This window comes from Excalfactoria chinensis, chromosome 1 (genome assembly GCF_039878825.1).
Source record: "Excalfactoria chinensis isolate bCotChi1 chromosome 1, bCotChi1.hap2, whole genome shotgun sequence".
NCBI classification, from domain to species: Eukaryota; Metazoa; Chordata; class Aves; order Galliformes; family Phasianidae; genus Excalfactoria; species Excalfactoria chinensis.
The window spans coordinates 115,085,713-115,107,245 of NC_092825.1; the positions used below are offsets into that span (position 1 = coordinate 115,085,713).

The following is a 21,533-nucleotide window of genomic DNA, read 5'->3' on the forward strand; positions in this document are numbered from 1 at the left end:
CTGCCTTGTAGTATCATTGCCTGCATCTCCTTTTTCCTATCCATTTTATAGGAAGAACAGTGAATAAAACAATTGAGACTTACCTTCAAGTACTGTGCAAATTGATTCTGGAGCAGATTTTTCAGCCCACCAATGGACAGTGCAGTAGTACTACCCTCCATTAAAGCATATTGAGTGAAGTATTTCAGAAGGTTGTCATTGAGTAAATGTTCCATGTTTCTTAGTGTTGTCTTGAAGAAGAACTGGAAACAAAACAGACAATAATCATCTTATGCACAGAATGGTTTTTTTTTTATATATACAGCTGGCACACTGTTCGTTGGTTCACTGAGCATATCATCAATACTTAACCTAGATGAAAATACATTTTTCTGTAAACTGAAAATTCTTGTTGGAACAAAAAAGTTAAATGAAGATAATATACACACAATATATTTAGTCTGTACTTACCTCACTCAAAATACAGAGCCTGCAAGTGTATCCAGCACAAGTGAGAGTCTCAGATTGGAACTACCTTTATAGTGGCTTTCATGCTCCACCCTGATTATGAAACCAGCATTTGTCATTATGTCATTGTGTTACTCTTGTTGTGTTTTCAGTAGTCAGGTGAATAAGATACATTAGCAGTATAAATGAGTAATTTTTATTTATTTAATTTTTTAAATCTCTGAAATTTGTCACTGTCAGCATCTATCGTTGTACTTGGTGTAGGTTGCCTTTGTCTTTCTAGGCCATCTTGGAGAGGTTTTCTGTCTTCAGTTTGTGTATTTTATAAGCTATACCCACACCCCCAGTAGCCTAAAAAGGCTGCTATGGGGTTATGTGTAGCTATGTATACTGTTTCTTCTAAGTGGAAAATGATAAATGTAAGTTTGTTTTTAAAAAAAACTTGTATGTAAAATATGAAGGAATCACATGCCCTTTGTGTGAATTGATAGTTTCCACTGCCAAAGCCTATTTCCTAAATTTGGTGCTGTTCCTTAGCATAGGGGAAAAAAGCTCTGGGTTCGAATTTTGGTTGCCAATATTAAGAATTAAAACACACTATGATATCAATGAAAAAAGAACGAGCCATGCTAAATAGAAAAGATGAATCTAAGATTGTGAAAAATGATTCCTTCTTGGGAGCATAACTGAATATTGTATTCAGCAGCTTTGGAAATGTTTAATTGATGATGGTGTATGAAGCATATTTGAGTGGTATTCTGCCCAGGCTGATGCTTTATGACCCATCACGGATTGAAGCACTGCTGCTGTTTTTGCATAGTGTGATGAGTTGCTGCCTCTGGCTGTAGTTTCTAATCTACCTGATGTCTTCAATTGTCTTTTTTGATGTTTAACCTCAGGCCCACCTACAGATCTTTTGTTCGCTATATCACTTGTTGAGGAAGTTTACCAGCTCAGCTGCACCGAGAGCTTTGTGGGTCTTTGGGAAATGGATTATTTGTTTGGAACTGTAGGTGTATGGGTCTAAGATACATTCCAGGTCAGTTATTACTGAGAAGACTCCCTTTGTTGAACTTTGCTAAATGAACTGTCTGATTACTTGCATTAACAGCCCACTTGTATGTGCTTATACTCACTTCCTAGAATTGGACTGGGGGAGTCTTCTAGAAATCATCTAGTTTGTTTTTCCCTTTCATCTAGATTGGGGTCACTGCTGCTTACGTTGGATATCTGGTTAACCTATTATTAAGTGACTTACATAATGGGGATTCCACAGCCTCCTTATCAGATCTGTTGTTCTTTATTAGACAGTTTTGATTATGTCCTAGTGCCTTGGTCATTCATGACAATGAGAATATTAGGAAAACTTGTTTCTTTTTCTTTCCGTGGACAGAGCGAAGGATGTCCTATCTTTTTCTCCTTTCATCTTGTTTTCCACCTTTGGTGTATGATGAAATTTTAATAGTAATGAATTACCAGGTGATTTGCTAATGATCCCATTCCCCATCTGCTCGTTTTTCTTGCCTATAGCTCTTGAATGTAATAGCCTTAAAACACTTCTTCCCTTCTAGAAGCAGTGTCTGGAACCTGATGTGCCTAATACGTGTTGTTGACATTCCAGTACTTGCAGGACTCTTAAGTTTCAGATGACTTGTCTTTACTTATACTGCAGGCATCTCACCAGTCTTAAATATGCAGTAGTAAAATGCTTATTGGAATAGAAGCATAATTTATATTTCGAGGGATCACAACTTTAGGAATTCAGTACAATAGCCCTGCTAACTTTAGAGGTTCATTAAGGAGGACAACTGATTGCAAAATAGCATAACGAGTTTTACTGAAACATCTTCCCACGGCATTGAGAGACTGATGTCTGGAAATTTAGGTGATCCACTCAAATGTTACACAAGAGTTCCCTGCTGAATCTGGGGGTGAGTCCTCACTCTTCAGATCAGCTTTATTCACAAGTTACTGTAGTCTGCAGGGGGACTGTCTGAATGATAGTGTCAGATTTGGGACTTGTAGTTTGATCTCCCAATAACATTTTGTCCTTCTCTCTCACTTAGACTACTGTGACCTCCAATGACTTGTGTGACACATCTGAGCTCTCTGTCAGAATTGACAAGAGAACTCAGTTTGACAGGCATGGGCAGTTCATTCCCTTTTCCAAGATTGCTTTGCAGGACACAACTGCTACTCTAGTATAGGTCAAAAGCTTATCCAGCTCAACCTAGCAATGGCAGAATATTTCCAATGGTAAGAAATCGTGATCACTATGCCAGAATTAGAACAGAAGTCTGGATATGTTGCTGTTGCCTCAATTATGTGATGTGCAACTAGCAGGCAGCAGCATTTATCTGTGTTGAAGAACAGTAAGTACTTGGTGTCAGGTCTTGATTGATATTTGCATAAGCTGACACTTAGTTCAGAAAACAGCATTTCGGATTTGGTTACATGTTTTCCTGTGTTTTCTTGGGTATATGGGTCTATGTTGTTGCCTCAGTTCATGGCATAATTCAGTTGGGTTTGCCCTGGGCTAGAGAAATCACACTAGTAAGTATCATATCCTTTTGGAACTGACATTTTTACTGTAGCTTAAATACCAGACCATTAAGGGGGGGGGGGGAAGGGGGGAAGAGAATTGAGCTGATCATGTGCTGTCAATCTGCTTAGGGACACACATCATGTGTCTCTGTGATGACTGTATTTCACTTCTGTGATGGTGTCTGTGGATTCAAAATTCTCTCTCAACTGGCTATTACCATGTATTGCCCTAGTAAACTGATGTATGGGCATACTTGACGTAAGCAATTCCAATCATGCTAGAGTGTGAGAGAATACTGGTTGCAGGGATGGCTGAAGTTTGAGTACCACTGCTAGTGGTAGGAGTGGTGGAACATATGGCATCGTGATCACAAGATCTTGTAGCATGTTTAAGTGGGATGGTAACTCAGGTGCTATTGTTTGGGGTGGTTTTTTTTTGTCCTTGTCACATCTTTTTTGCCACCATTGATGGCTGAATGGCAGGCGAATCTTTGAACCTTGTCAACCTTAACATGCTGGACTATAAATTGCATTTGTCCATCAGTAGATTTCCATGACACTGACACTGCTGGAAGAGATGGCCTATGCTACAGAGGTGGGGCTGTCACCTGGGGGCAGCAACTATCTCAGTCATCCTGTTTAATCCTCTGCTGATGGGTTAACACCCTAACCCTCCGGTATTTTTCCAGCTTCCTTGGTCTGTTTTGTAGTACTGTCACCACTGTTATTTGCATGTGAACCCTGACGAGTTTAAAGTCAGTTGAGGTGTCTCTGAGGTTTGTGTCACAGCCTGACTGCAGCATAGAAATGTCTTCTGTCAAGGTGAAGTTGGCTATAACTGAGAGCATATATTTGTGGATGTTGTGCATGTGGGAAGAAAGAGTGGGCACTATTGTGCTTAGTATTCAGTTATTTATACTCGTATACTGCTTGCACATCAACTCTCTAGCTTCTAGGCATCAGTCATTAGATGAAAGCCCTCTCTTAAATTGGGTTACTTTCTGGAGTGGAGAAAGATGGTGGAGTAATTTAATAAGTTGGTCTCACTCAGTTCCTTACCTGACTTGTGAATAAGTCTTACACAAGGCTCAAGTTAGAGTTCTTAGCAAGTAAGGCCGCATAGTGATATTTGTATGGAATCAAAAGTAGTATAAACAGTGCACATTTATCCATGCCTGTTGTGAAATACCAATCCCTCATGTTGTCATCTGAAGCTAAATAGAATTGTGTAGCGCTTCCTAAACGTTGCCAGTGCCATGTGTTCTTGCTGCCATGGTAGGAGAAGACAAAGGATAGATTGTGGAAGATAAAAAAAAAAAAAAGAAAACAAAACAAATCCAGTTAACGGATTTTCTGAAAATGATTAAATAATGTTGTGTGAGAAGTTCAGAGAGCTGCACTACAGCCATTGTGGTGAACCTGAGGTTGCAAAGAGGTATGAAACTGTTAGAATTTGAGGATGGGTTGTAAAATCTTCTATGTGTCAGGAGTGATGCATTCCTTGTGTTAAAACCACCATTGTTGTCAGGCTTTCAGTGGTGATGTGTAGAAGGGTTGTCTCATCTCACAAACCTGAACTATATAGGTTATCCTTGTTGTACTGTAACTATACTTCATAGATGTTGAAGGTGTCTCCTTAAACAGTGCAGGGTGCGGCTGCTTAATAGTTGAATGATTTAATATGATGCATTGTTTTTAGTCAGCTTTAAATTGGTGATGTGCTCTTCATTGTAGCTGTATGTGTCAGCTTATCCTGTCATATATACACATCTGGCAGACAAATAATAGTATTGCTGAAGCTTCCTCTGATATAGATATTCCATGCTGTATGAGACAGTTCTGAGGCGGGGAACATGCTTCAGGAAGAGGTTTTATCTTTCTACTTTCTGAGCCTTGGCACATGCAGTAGTGCATTAAGGCTGTTGTATATAAGTATGCTACAGCTGAAATGTACAGTTAATGTAATTGCTCATTTTTTTTTCTTCACAAAGTTTTGTTTGTTTGTTCGTTTTTTAATTCCTAAGAGTGCCCAAAAATGTAGAAGTCTTCATTTCAACATGGCACATGTGTGTTTACTGAGGAGTAACATATTGTTGAGTTTCAAGTAGAACCAAGTAAGTATAAGAAAACAAATGCTGTACAAATGGCATTAGAAAGTTATTTATCTCCCCAGCAAGTTGGTCTTCTTTCAGTCTCTTTGGTCTTGGAGATGCTTGGCCTCTCTAGATGTCTCAGTCGTGCCTCAGAGCCCATTCTCTTTGTGAACATGAGACTGATGAGGCAAGGTGAGGATCAGGTTCAGTTGTTTTTGGTTGTTTTTTTAAGAACATTATTGTTCTCAATGATGCAAAAGGTGATGGACTGTTCAAAAGAAGCCTAGATGTGCACATTATTAAACAACGTGGTTGCATAATATAGGAATTACTTGGAACTGAGATGCCTAAATCCCAAAGCCTGACAATATTAGTAAGAAGCTACTTTGTCCAGCCTCAGTCTTGCCTAGAAATACCTACATTTTGCTTTCATGCAAGTCTAGGATAACTCTTTGTATGTGATAATCTAGCATGATCCAAAGAAGTCAGAAATTGCATATCTGATTATCTCAGTCCTGGAAAGACCTAATAAAAAATGTACTCTTGCAGTTTATCTGAGGTGCTTTAATGAAAAGAGACCTGATATAATATTGGTTAGAGGAGTTTTCTTTTAAAACAAGACAACTACTGAAGATGACATTTTCTATATTGATGTGACTGATTACTCTCGATTCTCTCTGCATGTGGGAAAGATGGTAAATGTGTTCTGGCTTCTGTTTCTGGAACTGTTTTGTATTTTATGGTAAACATCAGTAGTTGGGAGAGTGAGAATTCTGTACATGTTGCCACGTGTAGCAGTATGTATTGTTGAATGTGAGGCTTGAAGGTGGTACACTGGAATGGGTCAATGGGTCCTCAGTGCTGTTAAACATTTGAGACTCAGGAATTCAGACTCTGAAGACTTTTTATCAGAACTATGTTATGAGCAGCCTTTGGACCACTGTGACCCTGCTGCAACCATTCTGACCTTGCTACTGAAGTAGAAGGGAGTTTCTGAGACAGTGCCCACAATACTTGAGTAAAGGTGCTTGTTAGGGCCCTAGAATGGTTTGGGCTGGAAGGAACCTCAAAGCTCACCCAGCCCCAGCCCCCTGCTATGGGCAGGGCTGCCCCCCACCAGCTGAGGGTGCCCGGGGTCCATCCAGCCTGGCCTTGAGCACCTCCAGGGATGGTGCACCACAGATTTTTGTGTTCTAGGAAAGAAGCTCTTACTTTCCTCCAGGATCTGATGAGTTTGGGGAAACAGCAACCATGAGAGGTGCTCTTAGGGAGACAGAAATTAAGGCTGTTTGTAAGGTTTTTTTGGTAGGCACCTCTTAATCTCTTCAGTACTGTTGTTACAACAACCAGATCAGCCTTACTGTCCTGGTCACTCATCAGTACAAAATGCAGAGACATGTAAATGTGTAGTGTAGGTGGTTAGTGGCAAGAGCTTTAGAGCTCACTATCAGAGAGAGGTGCTTATATGCACTAATAGCTGCTTTTCAGTCAGTAGTCTGTAAGTGTGAAGTGCCATGTACAGAAAGCTTATTGGTTTTATTCTGAGATATGCTTGGTATTTTAATTGTCCATGTGAAATATAATAAAAATGTTATAAAGTAATTGTTTTACTTGTGGCATACAAGTCCCCTATTTGTTAGTGCTTCAGTGCAGTAACTTGTATATGTTATAGATACTTACTGGTTTGCTTACAAAGAGACATTGTCAGAAAGTTCTTTGAATTGCCATGGATAATTGTTTCAGTCATTTCTAATAGGGGAATTTGGGACAATGGAAGCAAAAGGCTGATAGAGAAGCCTTTTAAAATTTATTTTGTCCTCTCCCTTTTGATGAAATCAAGTGTTACCCCGGGATGTGATTAAAAACTAAGTTTAAGTTAAGGAAATATAGCCAGGCTAATGAGAATACTAGCTAGCCACTAAGAATATTGAGTTGTTGTCTAAATGTCTTATTTGTAATTACAGCCTACTGGCAGGAATATATTGCTACTTAATGAAAACTATAGTCAGAAGGCATAGTGCTTATGTATCTGGCCTAATTTTGTGCTTCTAATTAGGTAACATTAAATCAAGGTCAGATTATCATAATTTCAATAAATAGTATCAATAGTAGTTTGGAAATTTTCAGTTTTTGTGAATTGTAAAACAGTACTTCAATTCTGTTAAGTACTTGTATTCTGTTAAGGTGAATGTAAGATTCAACCTCAAAACCAATTGTGTTTAATTTAGATTGGTGATGAGTCTTATCTTCAACATGGGCTTTTTTCTCTCACCAGTAATGAAATGAAGTTCACCTCTTTCCTGAAACAAACTACAGCTTTCAGTAGCTTCTTTTTAAAATCAGCTCCTTAGATTTGGAGCCAATAATGGAGAGGATTTTATGAGGAAGTTTTAACTGCCTTTAGCTTGTAAAGGTGTGCACCAACTGCCACACGGCACTATGCCTTAAGGTTAATATCAGTTTGGAGACAAAGATACCTGTGCATGCTGCAAGGCCTTGGTATGTCACAACAAGCAAAGCATCAAAAAAAGGACAGATGTTGGTTTTTCTCTGAGATGTTACTAAAATGAATTTTTCTCACTATCTCTGCACCTTCACCTTCTTCTGCTTATCACTTCCTATGATTAAAAAGTCCTAAAATCTGCATATAAAGAATGTATAATGAATTATACATTTTATATATAAGCACATGGTGATTATTGCCTTGTGGCTAAAAGATAATATGTACTTAATTAGCTGTGGCTTCTCATTGGGATTATTATTTGGCCTGACTAGTTACAGGGAACCCATGTAGGGATCAGATTAATTTTCTACAAGCTATTAATGCTGGTCTATACTAAGGAGAAGGAAGCCTAACAGTTGTCCAAGAACCTGGCCAAAACAACAAAACCTCACTATTGCTCTATCTGTGAACTGAAAAATGACTTTTGATAAGTTGCAGCAGACATTCTGTTTCTGCAAACAACACAGATCAACAACCATTGCTTTCTTGCACAGCTTGACTTTGTGAAGATTTTTTTTTCTTGTCATAGGAAGGTATTCTAAACTTTCTCAATACAATTTGTTTTAAGTAGAGATAACCAGACTCATTGCAATTTCTTGTCGTGTAAGTAATGGTATCAAGCAGTATGATTTCTCTAACGCAAATAAATTGCTACTGTTGAAAGTCAGTAACATTAGCTCCATCATGCACTGAATGTATTTACATTAGAACCTTCTCAGCTAACTTATCTGCTGTTTTATTTATTTATTTATTTATTTACTGGAGCTTAAGTGACAACACATCTAACCATCTCTTTGTTTTGGGTGACATTAAACAGCCAGTGTGGCCTTCTTTCTAAAATGTAGGATCAAGGTTATATGTCACAGAAGTCCTGGTTTCTGTTTCTACTAGTTGTCTACTGGTTATTTTCTCGTATCTCTAGTAGAGGTGGTGAAACATGTTTGATGCCTGCAAAGAAGAGAATTTGTGCAACAGCTGAGGACTTCCATTATGTTTATAATAACCTCTCAGACATACAGTAGTGAGAACTGGAATTGAACACGTGTCTGAGAGAGTAAGGAGAAGGAAAAAAGTGAGGAAATCAGATCAGTTGCCCAGTTGTATGGGAGGATGTATTTAATGAGATGTGAGTACTTTATTTATTCTGTTCGTAACTGTGTCATTTTAATGCACAAGAAATAAAGACTGTCAGCTGACAGATTTTTGTTCTTAATAATAAATACCTGCCCTCCACAACACATTAAAAAACAGTAAGGTACTGAATAATGGAGCTCTGCAGTTTTTGGGTTTTTTTTGTAGACCTGTGTTTTTTAACTTAAAACTTTTTACGTGCTTTCTGACTTCATCCTGCCGTTGGAGACCCAGACTATTAGAAGTGTAGGAGGGCGGATAAAAATGATTTCTTGTATGAGCACCCTTTGCTTTTGAGAAATCGTATGGGCTCTGATACTTCGTAGGAGAATTCCTGCTGTGCTGGCTGTATGTTGTGTATGATGCTGTGCCAGCTGGTGACAGCCTAGGACTTTTGTGGTGTGGCAATATCGGCATGCTTCTGCTGGTTGCTCAGTAAACACCTGTGCGTAGCATTTGAGGGGATTGTCACATTATCTGCTGGAGTGATCTCTGTCTCGCCTCCCACACTTTTCACAGAGGACATCTGAATTACTTTGGGCGTGTTCACCTGATGTCATACTAATTAAATGCCTTCTTGATTTGCATAGTATAGAGGTGATATTACTCTCTGGATGTTACTTTCTTTGGAACAGTATAAGTAAATTATTTCCTATGGAATTTTACAAGCTTGTTACTAAATGAGGAATGATTTTTAGACCCATTTATCCTCACTTGCATTTTGCTAGGGGTTCTCCACATGCATCCATATATCCAGTTTTCTTTCTCTTTTTCTCCTTACTTTCTCACGTTTCTCTTACTGGAGATGAATTTTATATTTTACAAGTGTCTGCTATATTTGTGTATAAAAATGAATATGTAGACTTGTAATTACTTTGGTTTTGTGATCTTCTAGCAATCAAATAGTGCACAAGTACATCTGTGCTGTCATGTTAACTCTAGGCTAGGGCCTACTGTTGAATCTGAGCATCTTAGAGGTACTTGCGGGCAGCTTGTGAGAGAAGTGAGTCACCTTTCATCTCTCCTGAAGTGGATGGTATGGATTCCACTAGTCAAGCAACTTGTTCTTTTAAATCATGCAGCACTTGACTCTAAATGCCTTGTGTAGATGCAAATTAGGAAAGCAAATTCTGAGAAATGGTTGCCATTTGAAGTTGAGGGCTGGAGGGTTAATGTAAGGTGTGCAGAACTATATTACAGTTTGGGTAGTGAAGTTTATCAAGTTTTTGAAGGAGGCAGAACATTCAAGGAAAGACAGCATGGATGCTGCACACCATGGATTCTTCTTAAAGTAAAAGGAATTTAGATTGCAGGTTGGAAATCATCTGCTAGAATTAAGGTTCTTCAAGACAAGATCATCTTTGTCCAGTTAAAGCTATTCTGGGTGGAAGCAGGAAATAATTGTGTAATGTAGAGCATGAGACTTGAAGCATCCTTAAAGTGGCTGGCAGCTTTAATTAGGGTGATTAATCTTTGCTGTGAAATTAATATATCAATCCTTTTGGTTTTCTGAAACTGATGAGTTGTGCATAGTTGTTTGATAGGCAGTAATGACAAAGTACTCTTTGTGGGATAATCTAATTCATAAACTTGTATCTTTGAAATTATCTCCTTTGTCATCTTGGTTTTGTTTTGTTTTGTTTTTTTGTTGTTGTTTGTTACAGTATTGGGAAACCCTAGAATTTAAAGTCAGTGCCTTAATTACATTTTTATATATATTTGTATATGAATACACTTATATGATAAGCAGTGCTTGCTTTACTTCTATGACTTCTCCAGCTGGGATGAGAAAGGTTATGATGTATTTGTCCTAAGGAGGATAACAAATCATGGAAATAATCTGCAGGGCTGCTGTTCACTTTATGGGGAATGGGAAAGAAAATCCCATTACTCGTTGCTGGAGAGCTTTCCAGAGGACTAGATATCTCTTCCATATAACAGAAGGCAGTGAGGTATGGGCACATGCTGCCCAGGGAAGCTGTGGATGCCCTGCCCCTGGGTGTGCTCAAGGCCAGGTTGGATGGGGCCCGGGGCAGCCCTGCCCATAGCAGGGAGTTGGACCTGTATATGCAGGTGATCTTGGAGGTCGTTTCAACCCAAACCACTGAACCATTCAATGAAAACAAAAGTAGAAGGGGTTGGAAGTTGGGAAGAAGCATAACTGTACTGTAAATGAGTTTGAGAATTACTTCAGCCTTAATTATCTCCTGTAGAAAGTTATGTCTTAAATATAAGAGAAGAGCTGGAAAGAAAACAGGCTTGCACATCAGAACAGATTGCTTCAGTTAAAGATACAGTGGTTGACTTGAGCTGGGTGTTTTTCTGTGTGTGTGTGTGTGTGTGTGTGTGTGTGTGTATGTGGTTTTGCAGAGTGGACTCAACTGAGTGTTTAGTAAGCTAATTAGATTTGTCACAGGATTTTGGTACCAGGACTAGGGTAACATTGGCTTTCGCAACTCTCAGCAGTGGTTCTTTCTAAATTGTGTCTATTTTTCTGTTGTTGTTTGTTTAAAACTTAATAACTACAGGGATGTTTTTCTGGATAAGCGTTCTCTTTTAATAAAAAAGCAAAATAGAATGAAAAGGTGCTTGCCTGCAGTGGTGAGCAGGTGGTTTAGCATCACACGGTCCTTCATTCACTCTCCCTCTCTCTCCCAATGGAGTGGGGAAGAGATTAGGAGAAAACAAAAAAAAAATCAAAAAACCCAAGGTAACCAAGATAGATGTATTCTGACATTAGCAGGACTGGGAAATGATTTTAAGTTGAAAGAGGGAAGATTTAGGTTGGATGTTAAGGGAAGTTCTTTACTAGGAGATTCGTGAGGTCCTGGAACAAGCTGCCCTGGGAGGTTGTGGATGCCCTGTCCCTGGAGCTGTTCAAGGCCAGGTTGGATGGGGCCCTGGGCATCCTGATCTATCTAATAAACATGGAAGTTTGGTGGCCCTGCCAGGCAGGGGGGCTTGGAGCTTCAGGATCCTTGAGGTCCCTTCCAACCCGGATCATTCTGTGATTCTGTGACATTGCAGGACCTTAAACAAAACAAGAGAAAGCTTAATGGTCCTGGAATCATTGATAAAGTGGTACAAGTTGTTGCATTTTCAGGGCCTTGACTCCTGTTTGTTGAGCATCTGGGCTTTTCTCATTAACTTTTATATGTTTTCTAATGACAGTGAAACAACCCAAGTGGTAGATTTCTGGAAGAAATCGATTTCATGGATAGTTAAAGTTGTCATTCATCAACTGTGTGATTTAATACCCCTCGGACTGTTTTACATTTACAATGTGGTTTGTTGTGCTAGTGATTCATTGTTTGATGTTGACTGTCAGGTGTAATATGTGATCGCTGTAAAATCCCGGTAGTATTAACAGTTTTCAGAGACTTAGGTTAAAAAACAAAAACAAGACTGATTTACACCTTATCTTGTCTTGGACCCTCCTTACTGATGCTTTTTTGTTGCTTGTGGTTCCCCTCGTTCTTTGCCTTTCCTTACTCTTCAAAGAGCTAATGCATGGTAAGATTTATTTTGTGGAGAAAGGCACAATCTCTTTGAAGAATCTAGTCAGTTGTTCAAAGTGACAGCCACTTGATGATTTGTCTTTTATCTGTTAAAATATATTCTGTAAAATAGAGCAAAGTTTTCCATAATATGAATTGGTTTTCTGATTCTTATTACTGCCTTGGGGTGGTAGAGAATCAGTGGTGCCTTTCCTTTGAAAGCTGCTTGCACAGATGTTACTGCAAACTCGTGTAATGTATAGACACTGAGGGTTGTGTGCCGGTAGCTGCTGAAGTTGAGCAGTGCCATGGAGTGTATCAGTAAGAAAGATCTTGTTTCAGAGTAGCTGTTTTGTTAATAGAGGACTTCTTTTCTCACCACCTGATTACAAAAATTAATACCTGAAGCTTTTTATATTATCATAGACATTAAACCTTGGAGAAGACAGAGTTGGTTTATAATGCAACATATCTATAACAAGACCTGAATGCACAGAGTAAGCTGCTTGATATTGAAACTCATTAGAGTTTTTGTATGGGCAGAAAATCTGCCACTGATTGAAATGAGATCGAACAGTTCTTATACGCCTCAATTAAAACTTATTGGATATTAATGCGAGCTTTAACAGTTAAATCCCCTTCTGATTATATGGTGCTGACCACACTACTGCAGATGTTGAGAGAATGACCCAGTATTTTCAGAAGACAAAGACAAATCGGGAGAAATGCTCGAGTCTTATGGTAGAATTTTTGTTGGGCTTGTAGCCCTGTGTTAGCTTCTGATCCAGATCGTGGCGAAAGACATCAGCAGAGCAGATAAAACTGTGTTTTTGTAGCCTGGCATTGTGCCATTTGGTAATGGCTGATTTTGAATTTTCCTGAAAAACACATTTAAGCACAGCGATTTAATGAAATCTCCTGTGACCTGCGTAGGCAGATCGGCTTCATTTGAAGCCAGTGTTTTAGCTGCTGAGTTTGAGTTGAACAATGTCTTTCAAGTTGTTTCCTTCTCCCTCGCTGTATCCCCATCCTTCCTTCTATTTATTGGGTTACTCTCATAGTGTTTTTATTGAAGATCTTAGCAAATAATAAATAGCAAGGAAATGGTGAAATCTAAATTGTCCTTGAGAAACCAGGGGAAAACCTTGTAATTATCTTCTTGACAACTTTATTTATTAAACAGCCAATGAAGTGGAACCTTTGTGATTGGAAGAGAAGCACGTACTTGAAACATTTTAGCTGCTTGTGGCCATTTCAAATTCATTTGACAAGAGTCGAGAGTATAACTTTAAAATTCTATAGTATGATTGTAGACAAGTGAAGTGTATGGGGGAGAGGGATTGGTGTGAAACCGTCTCCTGGAAAACTTGTATGTGATTTCAGAGGGCAATGTTTGATGTATATATCCAGGCTGTTGTAAACATTCTAACGTTATTTCTAAGTAAATGGAAAGAAACCAGTTAGTCTCATTGTTGCTGAAGTAACATGGGCTTACTGGATTACTTTTGAGTGTTCCTTGAGTTGGTGTTGTTTTCTATCTATGTGTGTGTACATATACTTTTAAGCTGAACACATTGCACAGTCCTCGCCTTCATTTTTTTGGGGAGGTAATTAGTGGGTTTGTTATATCCTACCGGTTTGATCACAGCTTCTGCTCATGACATTTTGTAATGAGTATATAGTTTATAAATAACGTTTTGAAGGTATAAGGTTATGCAGAGATAATTGCACAGCTGAAATGTGTTGGCACAAGGCCAAAGGCTAAGCACTTTCCACCATCTCTTGTAAATTGAATAACTTCACTTTATGAAGTGTATCATCAGAAATTGTTTTCATTGCTCCCAGAGGGCAAATTAAGGTTAATAAAAATCCAATTCCAGATTGCCCATATGTGTGAATATTTGTATTTTTAGAACCTTGCCTCATCAATTATGTTTCTCACTAAGTGTACACAGAGAATGCATGGATGTGGGTTGTTGTTTCAGCTCATGTGTTTCTACTATTATTAGTAATTTTACCTCTCTGAGACAGACTTTCTCTAAGTGCAATCATGAGACTCATCAAGATTTTTCAAACTGAGCAAAACTAAACACGTAGGCGACTCTTGGAGATCTCCAAGGAGGAAACTCCACAGCCCCTGGGCAGCCTGTGTGGCACTCTGTCACCTGCATAGCACAGAAGTGCTGCCCAGTATCCAGAGGGAACTGGTTTATGCTGGTTGCCTCTCATGTTGTTACCACATACCTATGAAAAAACAAAACCAACGACAAAACCAACCAACCAAGTCTCTATTTGGTGAAGGTGATTTAGGAGGGAAGCTTTGTTAATCTCCCTCTGTTGAATTACTTATATCAATCGTCTGAGGTAACGGGCATGCTGGAGTCACTGGTTCTAGTACTCTGCTTTTACGATGCTGTATAGCCTTGCTACAAGTGTTGTCTTCTCTTTGCTGCCCTGTACCCTCCTCCTCTCAAAAAGAGAAGTTCCACTGTCTTAACAAGATAGCTTTTTCTGCCTCTTGGCGTGAGAAAGAACGTAGAATATGAAGAACAGTATAGGGAAAAGTACAATAAAGGGCCTAGTATACACTGAGAATGAAGAATTACGAAAACCACAGAGATGGAAAAGCTTGGCAGAGAACTGAGTGATATTACTACTTATTGATCTACAAAGCCTGTTTTGTGATTGTGCTGTTCTTTTTCTTTGCTGGATTTAGTAGTGTTTAAACAATTTTTCTCTAAAGGTCATCGACATGCCAGAACACAATCCTGGAGATATGGGTGGAACAATGAGACTAGGGAAGAGGAGGACTGTTTTCAAAACACAAAACTCTATTTTAAGTAAGTTACAATTTTGTTCTTTCACTTGCCTTTTGTGTAGGCTGCTAAAGGATTTTATTAAGGAATTACTACCTCAAGCAAGCAGCTTCCTTGTTGTTATTCATTCTGATCCTGTTTCCATGAAATGAGAGAAATCTGAAGTCTCAGTGAAAAGCTGATTTTAGAACCCACTACTTTACACTGCTTGAAATAAGCAATAATATTTAGATCTTTTATTAGCCTATTTGGGACTCTTTTATACAGCATTAATATAGGTGATATTAAAACCACGTAGAACAGAGTTTCTTGTTTCTGAATAAATAACTATGAGCACATTTTCTGTATAACACTGCCTCAATATTGATGTGAGACATTACCGTATTTAACAATATTGAACTTACAGAAAGTATCCCTCTTGAGTTTTTAGAAATTATATCTACTTCAGCAGGAAACCAAACTGTAGCATGCACGTACATTTAATGAAAAATCTGGTTTTAGTATTTAGTATTTGCAGTATTATCACTCTTGAGAATCTTGGAGGTAATTTTTGGCAGTTATGTTCTTGTACCAACACCCTAAATGAGACATACTCCTAATGATGATAAGATAAAGCAGAGTTTGGGCTGTGGCTATGAGAGAGGTAATTAAATCCTGGTTTGCTGCATACCTTAAGCTTGTTTCTTGTTGGTTTGAGATGTAGAGGATTCAATAGTGCTGCAGGAGTCATTTACTAAAAAGATCAGAAACCAGAGAGAAAAGCAATATTCTATTTGTCAGTAGGAGTATGCCATCTGCCAAGTGTAATCTATTAAAGTGGAATGGATGCTAGCAAAAGGCTGTGGAACTTCCTTTGTTGCACATTTTGCATACAATTGTTGTAAAACCAGCAGGGATTTCATGTTACTTTTTCACTCAAATGTCTGTTTTCATTGTTATTTAGACATTTACAATTTAGACTCTGAAGTTTATAAGGTATTTCTAGTTGAGGAATATTCAATATGAATCCTGAATAAACTTACATAGCAGTAAATTAGAAGGAACTAATAATGATTCAAAAGAACAGAAAGCTGGAGTGAGATGAAAAGTGTCCTGTTAAAATGTTTTCCACATGAAAAATTTTTCAGTTTTAGATTATTAGCCATATTTGTAATTAGTTAGAGCAGTGCATTAGTATTAGGTTTTTTGTTGTATTTTCAGGGAAACTTTATGGTGATGAAATGTTTGTGGAGGAACGACACAGGCATCGATATGAGGTAAGCACTGCTACTGGACTTTGTGCTCAAATCTTAAAGCTTAAACAAACTGTGTTTCACTTGGTAGACATGATTCTTGTTAAAGCCAGTGGGAGATTTCTTACATAACCATAGAACAGGATTTAGTAATATTCAGATAGTCATTTAGATTGTAAGGAACTTTCATGCTTTGGTTCAGCTATGTAGATGCTTGGAGCTGAGCTAACTTTGAAATTAGATCAGACTTCTTAAGGTTTTGTCCTGTCTTGCTTTGAAATTCTTTTCAGAGTGAGATTGCTCAATATCTTTGGACAATTCGTTCCAGTGCTTAACCATTAATTGTGAGCTATGTCTCCTTTATATCTACCAGGAAACTTCCTTGGTTGGTTTGCATCTTTTATGTCTCATTCTTCTGCTTTGCCCCTCTGAGCAGAGTCTGGCTACATCTTCTTTATACCATATCATTAGCTGAAGTCAACAACCAGCTCCACACTTTGCCTTTTCCAGGTTGAACAAACAGCTCCTTCAGTCTCTTCTGTGTTATATGTACTTCAGTCTCCTAAATGTCCCAGTTGACATCCGGTGGACAATATTTTGTTAACAACTTTCTTGTGCTGAGGGGCCTGAAACTGGGCACAGTATTGCAGAGGTGATATTACAAGTGTTAAAGAAAGGGGAACAGTGTAGTGCACTGTCTTAAAAAGATTGTTTCTTAGAGTGTTTTTAACAACTACCTGACGACTTCTTATAAGATATTTGAAAGTTTTATAATCTTTAAGTGTATTGCTCCTGGGCTGACTGTGTTTAGATTATGCTCAGAAAGTGCATATTCTTCCATAACCTAAACATACGCAGACTTCAGGTATCTATAACTTAGAGGCTAATCCAGGTCGCTTGCTTCCTAGCAATTATCCCAATTCTACAGGCCTCTGATATAGGTTCTCTTCAGTGTTTGAGAACATCTGAGCAAAGGCATCTCTGCATGCTCAAAATGCTTTTGTCTAGGGAGACTGATAGTATCTAGGCTTGCTGTGTTCAGAAAGCACTCGACTCCTCAAGTATCTCTAAAGGGGCCTTAACAGTGAAATGTATGCATGGTAAAATCTGGTTCAAGCAATGATAAGTTTTCTTAGAAAGCTCTGAGGAGAGTGCAATGGTGTTCATGGTGTTCAGTTTGAATATTAATGAAGTAGGTAGAACATCACTAAGGAGGTGAAACAGTTCATTCTAGAGCAAATGGGTGATTTTTTGAATGACAGCTTATGCCATGGACAATTGAACTGAACAGCCTTCCCCTTGCTATGGCCAGCCATTTAAAAAATGAGGAAGGGGTGCTTTTCAGGATCAGGAGAATAGTGAGCAAAATGGATCCTGGCTTTAATCTTTTGTTTGTATTTACTGTTAAGTTTTAAGTTACTGACTCATCTCATGTTAACGTAAGCAGGCCTATTTTTTGTCAAAGTTTCTACCTCTGGATCAACAAAGAAAGCAAAAGTTCTCTGCTCTTTTTCCTAATATTTTTGTCCTTGCATACATAATCAAAGTTATATTAAAAAAATGCATCAAAAAATAAATAGAACTACAACTACTGTTTTCAATATTTCAGGTGAATCCAGAATTAACTCACTGCTTTGAAGAGAAAGGTTTGAAATTTGTTGGCCATGATACAGAAGGAAACAGAATGGAAATGATTGAACTGGAGAGTAAGTGTCTCACTTGTCTGCAGTACTTTCTGTATCTGTTAAAACTCTGTAAACTAAAGGTAGGTAAATGGCACGTAGGTCAGTACTGAGGTGTCGAAACAGCCAGGATCATGTTAGGAAATACTGTTGAGTCCACTTCTGTATAACAGTAAACTAAGATTCAGAGGCTTTTAAGAGCTGCTGTCTTACACTTCTCCTCAGGGATTCTGCATGAATCGGGTTATCAGAGATACATATTCTTCCTGCAAAATACTGTAATTCAAGCCCAGTGCTATGTTGGATCACAGAATGATTTGGGATATTCCAACACTCTGTTCAAAACAGCTGCCTTCAATCCGGTTGCTGAGAGCCATATCCAGGCAAGTTTTGGTTGTCTCCAAATATGCAACTGGTTGGACTTCTTGCCACTGTTCTTTGAACCCAACAGTCTAGCCATTTTTAAAATATTTTGTAGTTTACCCATTCCTTCCATAGCTCCCAATTTGGTTGCTAGGAAACCATGTTAAAAGCCTTGCTAAAGTCAGGATAAAGGAAAGCTACAGCTCTTCTGTCATCCAGAGCATGATTGTTTCTAATTCTTTTCCTGTCCTTTGTGTGTCTGAAAATGGATTGGAGTAGCTTTTATTTTGTAATCTTGCTATAAACCAAGTTGAGGTTGACTGTACTGTAGTTCTTTAGATTAATGATTCTTGTCTTTCTTGAAGATGGGATTGATGACTGTCTTTTCCCAGCCATCAGGGACCTCCCTGATCACATTGGCCTTTTAAAGGTGAAAAGCAGCTTTGTGATTACATTGGCCTTAAGTACCCTCAGATGTTCACAGTCAGTATCTCAATAACTGGTTTATTTTGTCTGAGTTGTATACGTGCAATAAAACCAAACTAAAAAACATCTCTGTACAAACATGAAATCCCCATCTTTGCAAACAGAGACCTTCTAAACTTGACTAAGTGAAGTTGTCAGTACCCTGATTTAATTTTCAACTTGACCCTGCTCTGAGCAGGAGGTAGGACAAGAGACTGAAGTACCTTCCAAACTCAATTTGCATCCCCTTCAGCTGCCCTCCATTTAGAACCAGAAAAAGAACGGAGTATGAAAATCATATAGAAAGTGAACTCCTGTGTTTCACAGAAGAGATTCATAAAAATAAAAGGGTTTATTTCTGTGGAAATCTGATAGGATTGGACTACTACACCAAGTACAACTAGATGCCTTTTCTTAAAGATTTCAAAATGAAAAGGAGCTGAGTGTTTACGTAGTTCAGATCATAGAGACGGTCTCTTTGCTTTTGCTTGAACCCTTGAGTAATTCCCCATTGTTAAGACACCATTGGCTAAATGAGTATCAGACTCCTGAATATGAGGACTACCTTAGAAGCATTTTTTAAAATGAACTCAAATGCCACTGATCTAGATAAGCATGCACAGAAATTTATAGTAAGACCACACTAACATTCCACGGAGTGCTATTTCTGACAAGATGTTTCTGAGAATTCTTTTTGTATTCCATTGTATATTGAAGAACGTTCTTGTCATTTTGAACCAGGGTTTGAATATAGACATCTATTTGTAATATTAAGCAATTCAGAGCAAAAAGTACATGTGAATTCATTAACTGTTAATTGTCATTATATTCTTTAATTTGTTCCTGATAGATTAATTTTCTTATGCAAGCTGATGACTGTTTGGGAGACTATTTTATCTGTCCTGCATGAAACAACTTTTATGAAGATCATCATTAAATAAATCAGGCAGGATTTTTAAATTACATTTTGATGTAAAAAGAATGAAAGTAGCAGTAAAACCTGGAATTATTTCACAATGGGCTGCGAGGAGACTGATTATTAAACAAGAACAGTCATCATAGAGAGGCCTATGCACAGAAATAACATTATACTAGATAGCTTAGGCAAAGGTTTTAGGAAAACATCCCTACAGGAAATACATGATTCTTTGACTGGAGAAACAGCTTGAAGACAAGCCAATGTGTATTGATTAGCGTAATCAAGGGCAGTAAATGATAATGAAAAATGATGAATGCCTTCCTTCATCACAGAACAGAAAGGAAAGAAGTGCACTGTAGGAAATGGATATAATTTAGCTGTAAAAAAAGATGGCTCCTGAATTAGGAACAGGTTTCTAAGCAAAAGGAGAGACTATCCTAAGAGCTTTCCAGTGGAAGCAAAAAGTCCTGGGGGATGTTAGAAGGGCCTTTGGCCTTTGTATTTGATACTACATGATGTAGCTTCATTCAATAGCAAGAAATGGAAGTTATTGAACCAGCAGTTTCCTTCCAAGCCAAATTGTTTGAAACTTGTTTTCTCCAGTTTGAAGTGTATGTTGTTCCTGTGTTCATCTCTTAGTGTGTAAACAGTTGCTGTATTGTAGTGCCTAGTCTTTTATGAACTATTTTAGTTTCCTCTTAGATGTGTGTAGATGCATGTTTTGAATATGCAAGCATAAATATAAATTTTGGATACCAGAACACTAGGAAAAAAGCATGTGAAATGGCTAAATTACTGTTGCCTACATAGCACTGTTTTCACCTGTATGTGTCTGTACTTATTTATAATCCATCTTGTAATTACATTGTTGGGCACATTAAGGTTGAATCACAGGATGATTTTTCCTTAATTTGCTTTACTAACCCTTTGCCACCATTGTCAGTTGCTTTCCATAGGGGGAAAAAAAAGGTTGAGGTTACCATCCTTAAATTCATACATGCTGATCTGGTTTCTTGACTCCTATGTTATATCTTCAAGAAACTTTTATTCCAACAGTTGTTCCAGTATCCTCTTCTTAGATCTTTTAGTTTTCTTTATGACATCTGTCTTGTAGATCACCCATACTTTGTGGGAGTTCAATTCCACCCAGAGTTTTCCTCAAGACCTATGAAGCCTTCACCTCCATACCTTGGGCTGTTGCTTGCAGCAACTGGAACGCTTAATGCATACTTGCAGCGTGGATGTAAATTGTCTCCAAGGTAATCTTTCCTACTTATTTGCCTGTAGTTTCACAGTCATGTTGTTGGAGGGAGAAGTATTATGTCCATCATCTCTGAAGACCAGGAAAGGAAATGAATTCTTCATGTATCGATGTATTTATTTCTGCATATGCTCAGCATAAACTCTGGTGTAAATGTGTCTATAAACAGCGTATTCCTTCTCTTCCTCATTTACAGAGGTTCTGAGGGCTAAAGTTCAATCCATACTTTACAACCAGAAGGAAGTAAAAGAAAACCTTTAGTAAAGCAAAGTCAAGTCAGTTTTGCTTTCTGGCCTACTCCGTTAACTTATAATGAAATGAAATTCTTACCCAGTTACATTTTAATGGCTGCAGAAATAAAACAGAAAGCCTGGCCCAGAGAAAGTGAGCCTGAAAAAGGAGAATGCTTTAAGGCTAAAATAGGATCATTTACACAGGAAGAACTTTCAGGAGGGAATTTAATTGCTCAGTATAGCACAGCCACTCTCCACCTGCTGAGTGGAAAGGATTTCTAATTTAAACCCTTAGACCTTATAATAGTAATGATGTCACTGAACAATAAAGCTAAGACATGTCATAA

At 38.2% G+C, this 21,533-nt stretch overlaps 1 protein-coding gene across 2 annotated transcripts in view; it reads left to right on the plus strand.

Annotated features, from left to right (window-relative positions):
- CTPS2 (CTP synthase 2) overlaps window positions 1-21,533 on the plus strand; it is a 58,470-nt gene that overhangs the window by 26,748 nt on the left and 10,189 nt on the right. For both annotated transcript variants that reach the window (XM_072330291.1, XM_072330298.1), the window contains exons 14-17: window positions 14,959-15,055; window positions 16,232-16,287; window positions 17,873-17,969; window positions 20,807-20,951. In XM_072330291.1, coding sequence (XP_072186392.1) covers window positions 14,959-15,055; window positions 16,232-16,287; window positions 17,873-17,969; window positions 20,807-20,951 — 395 coding nt within the window. The remainder of the gene's footprint in view (window positions 1-14,958; window positions 15,056-16,231; window positions 16,288-17,872; window positions 17,970-20,806; window positions 20,952-21,533) is intronic.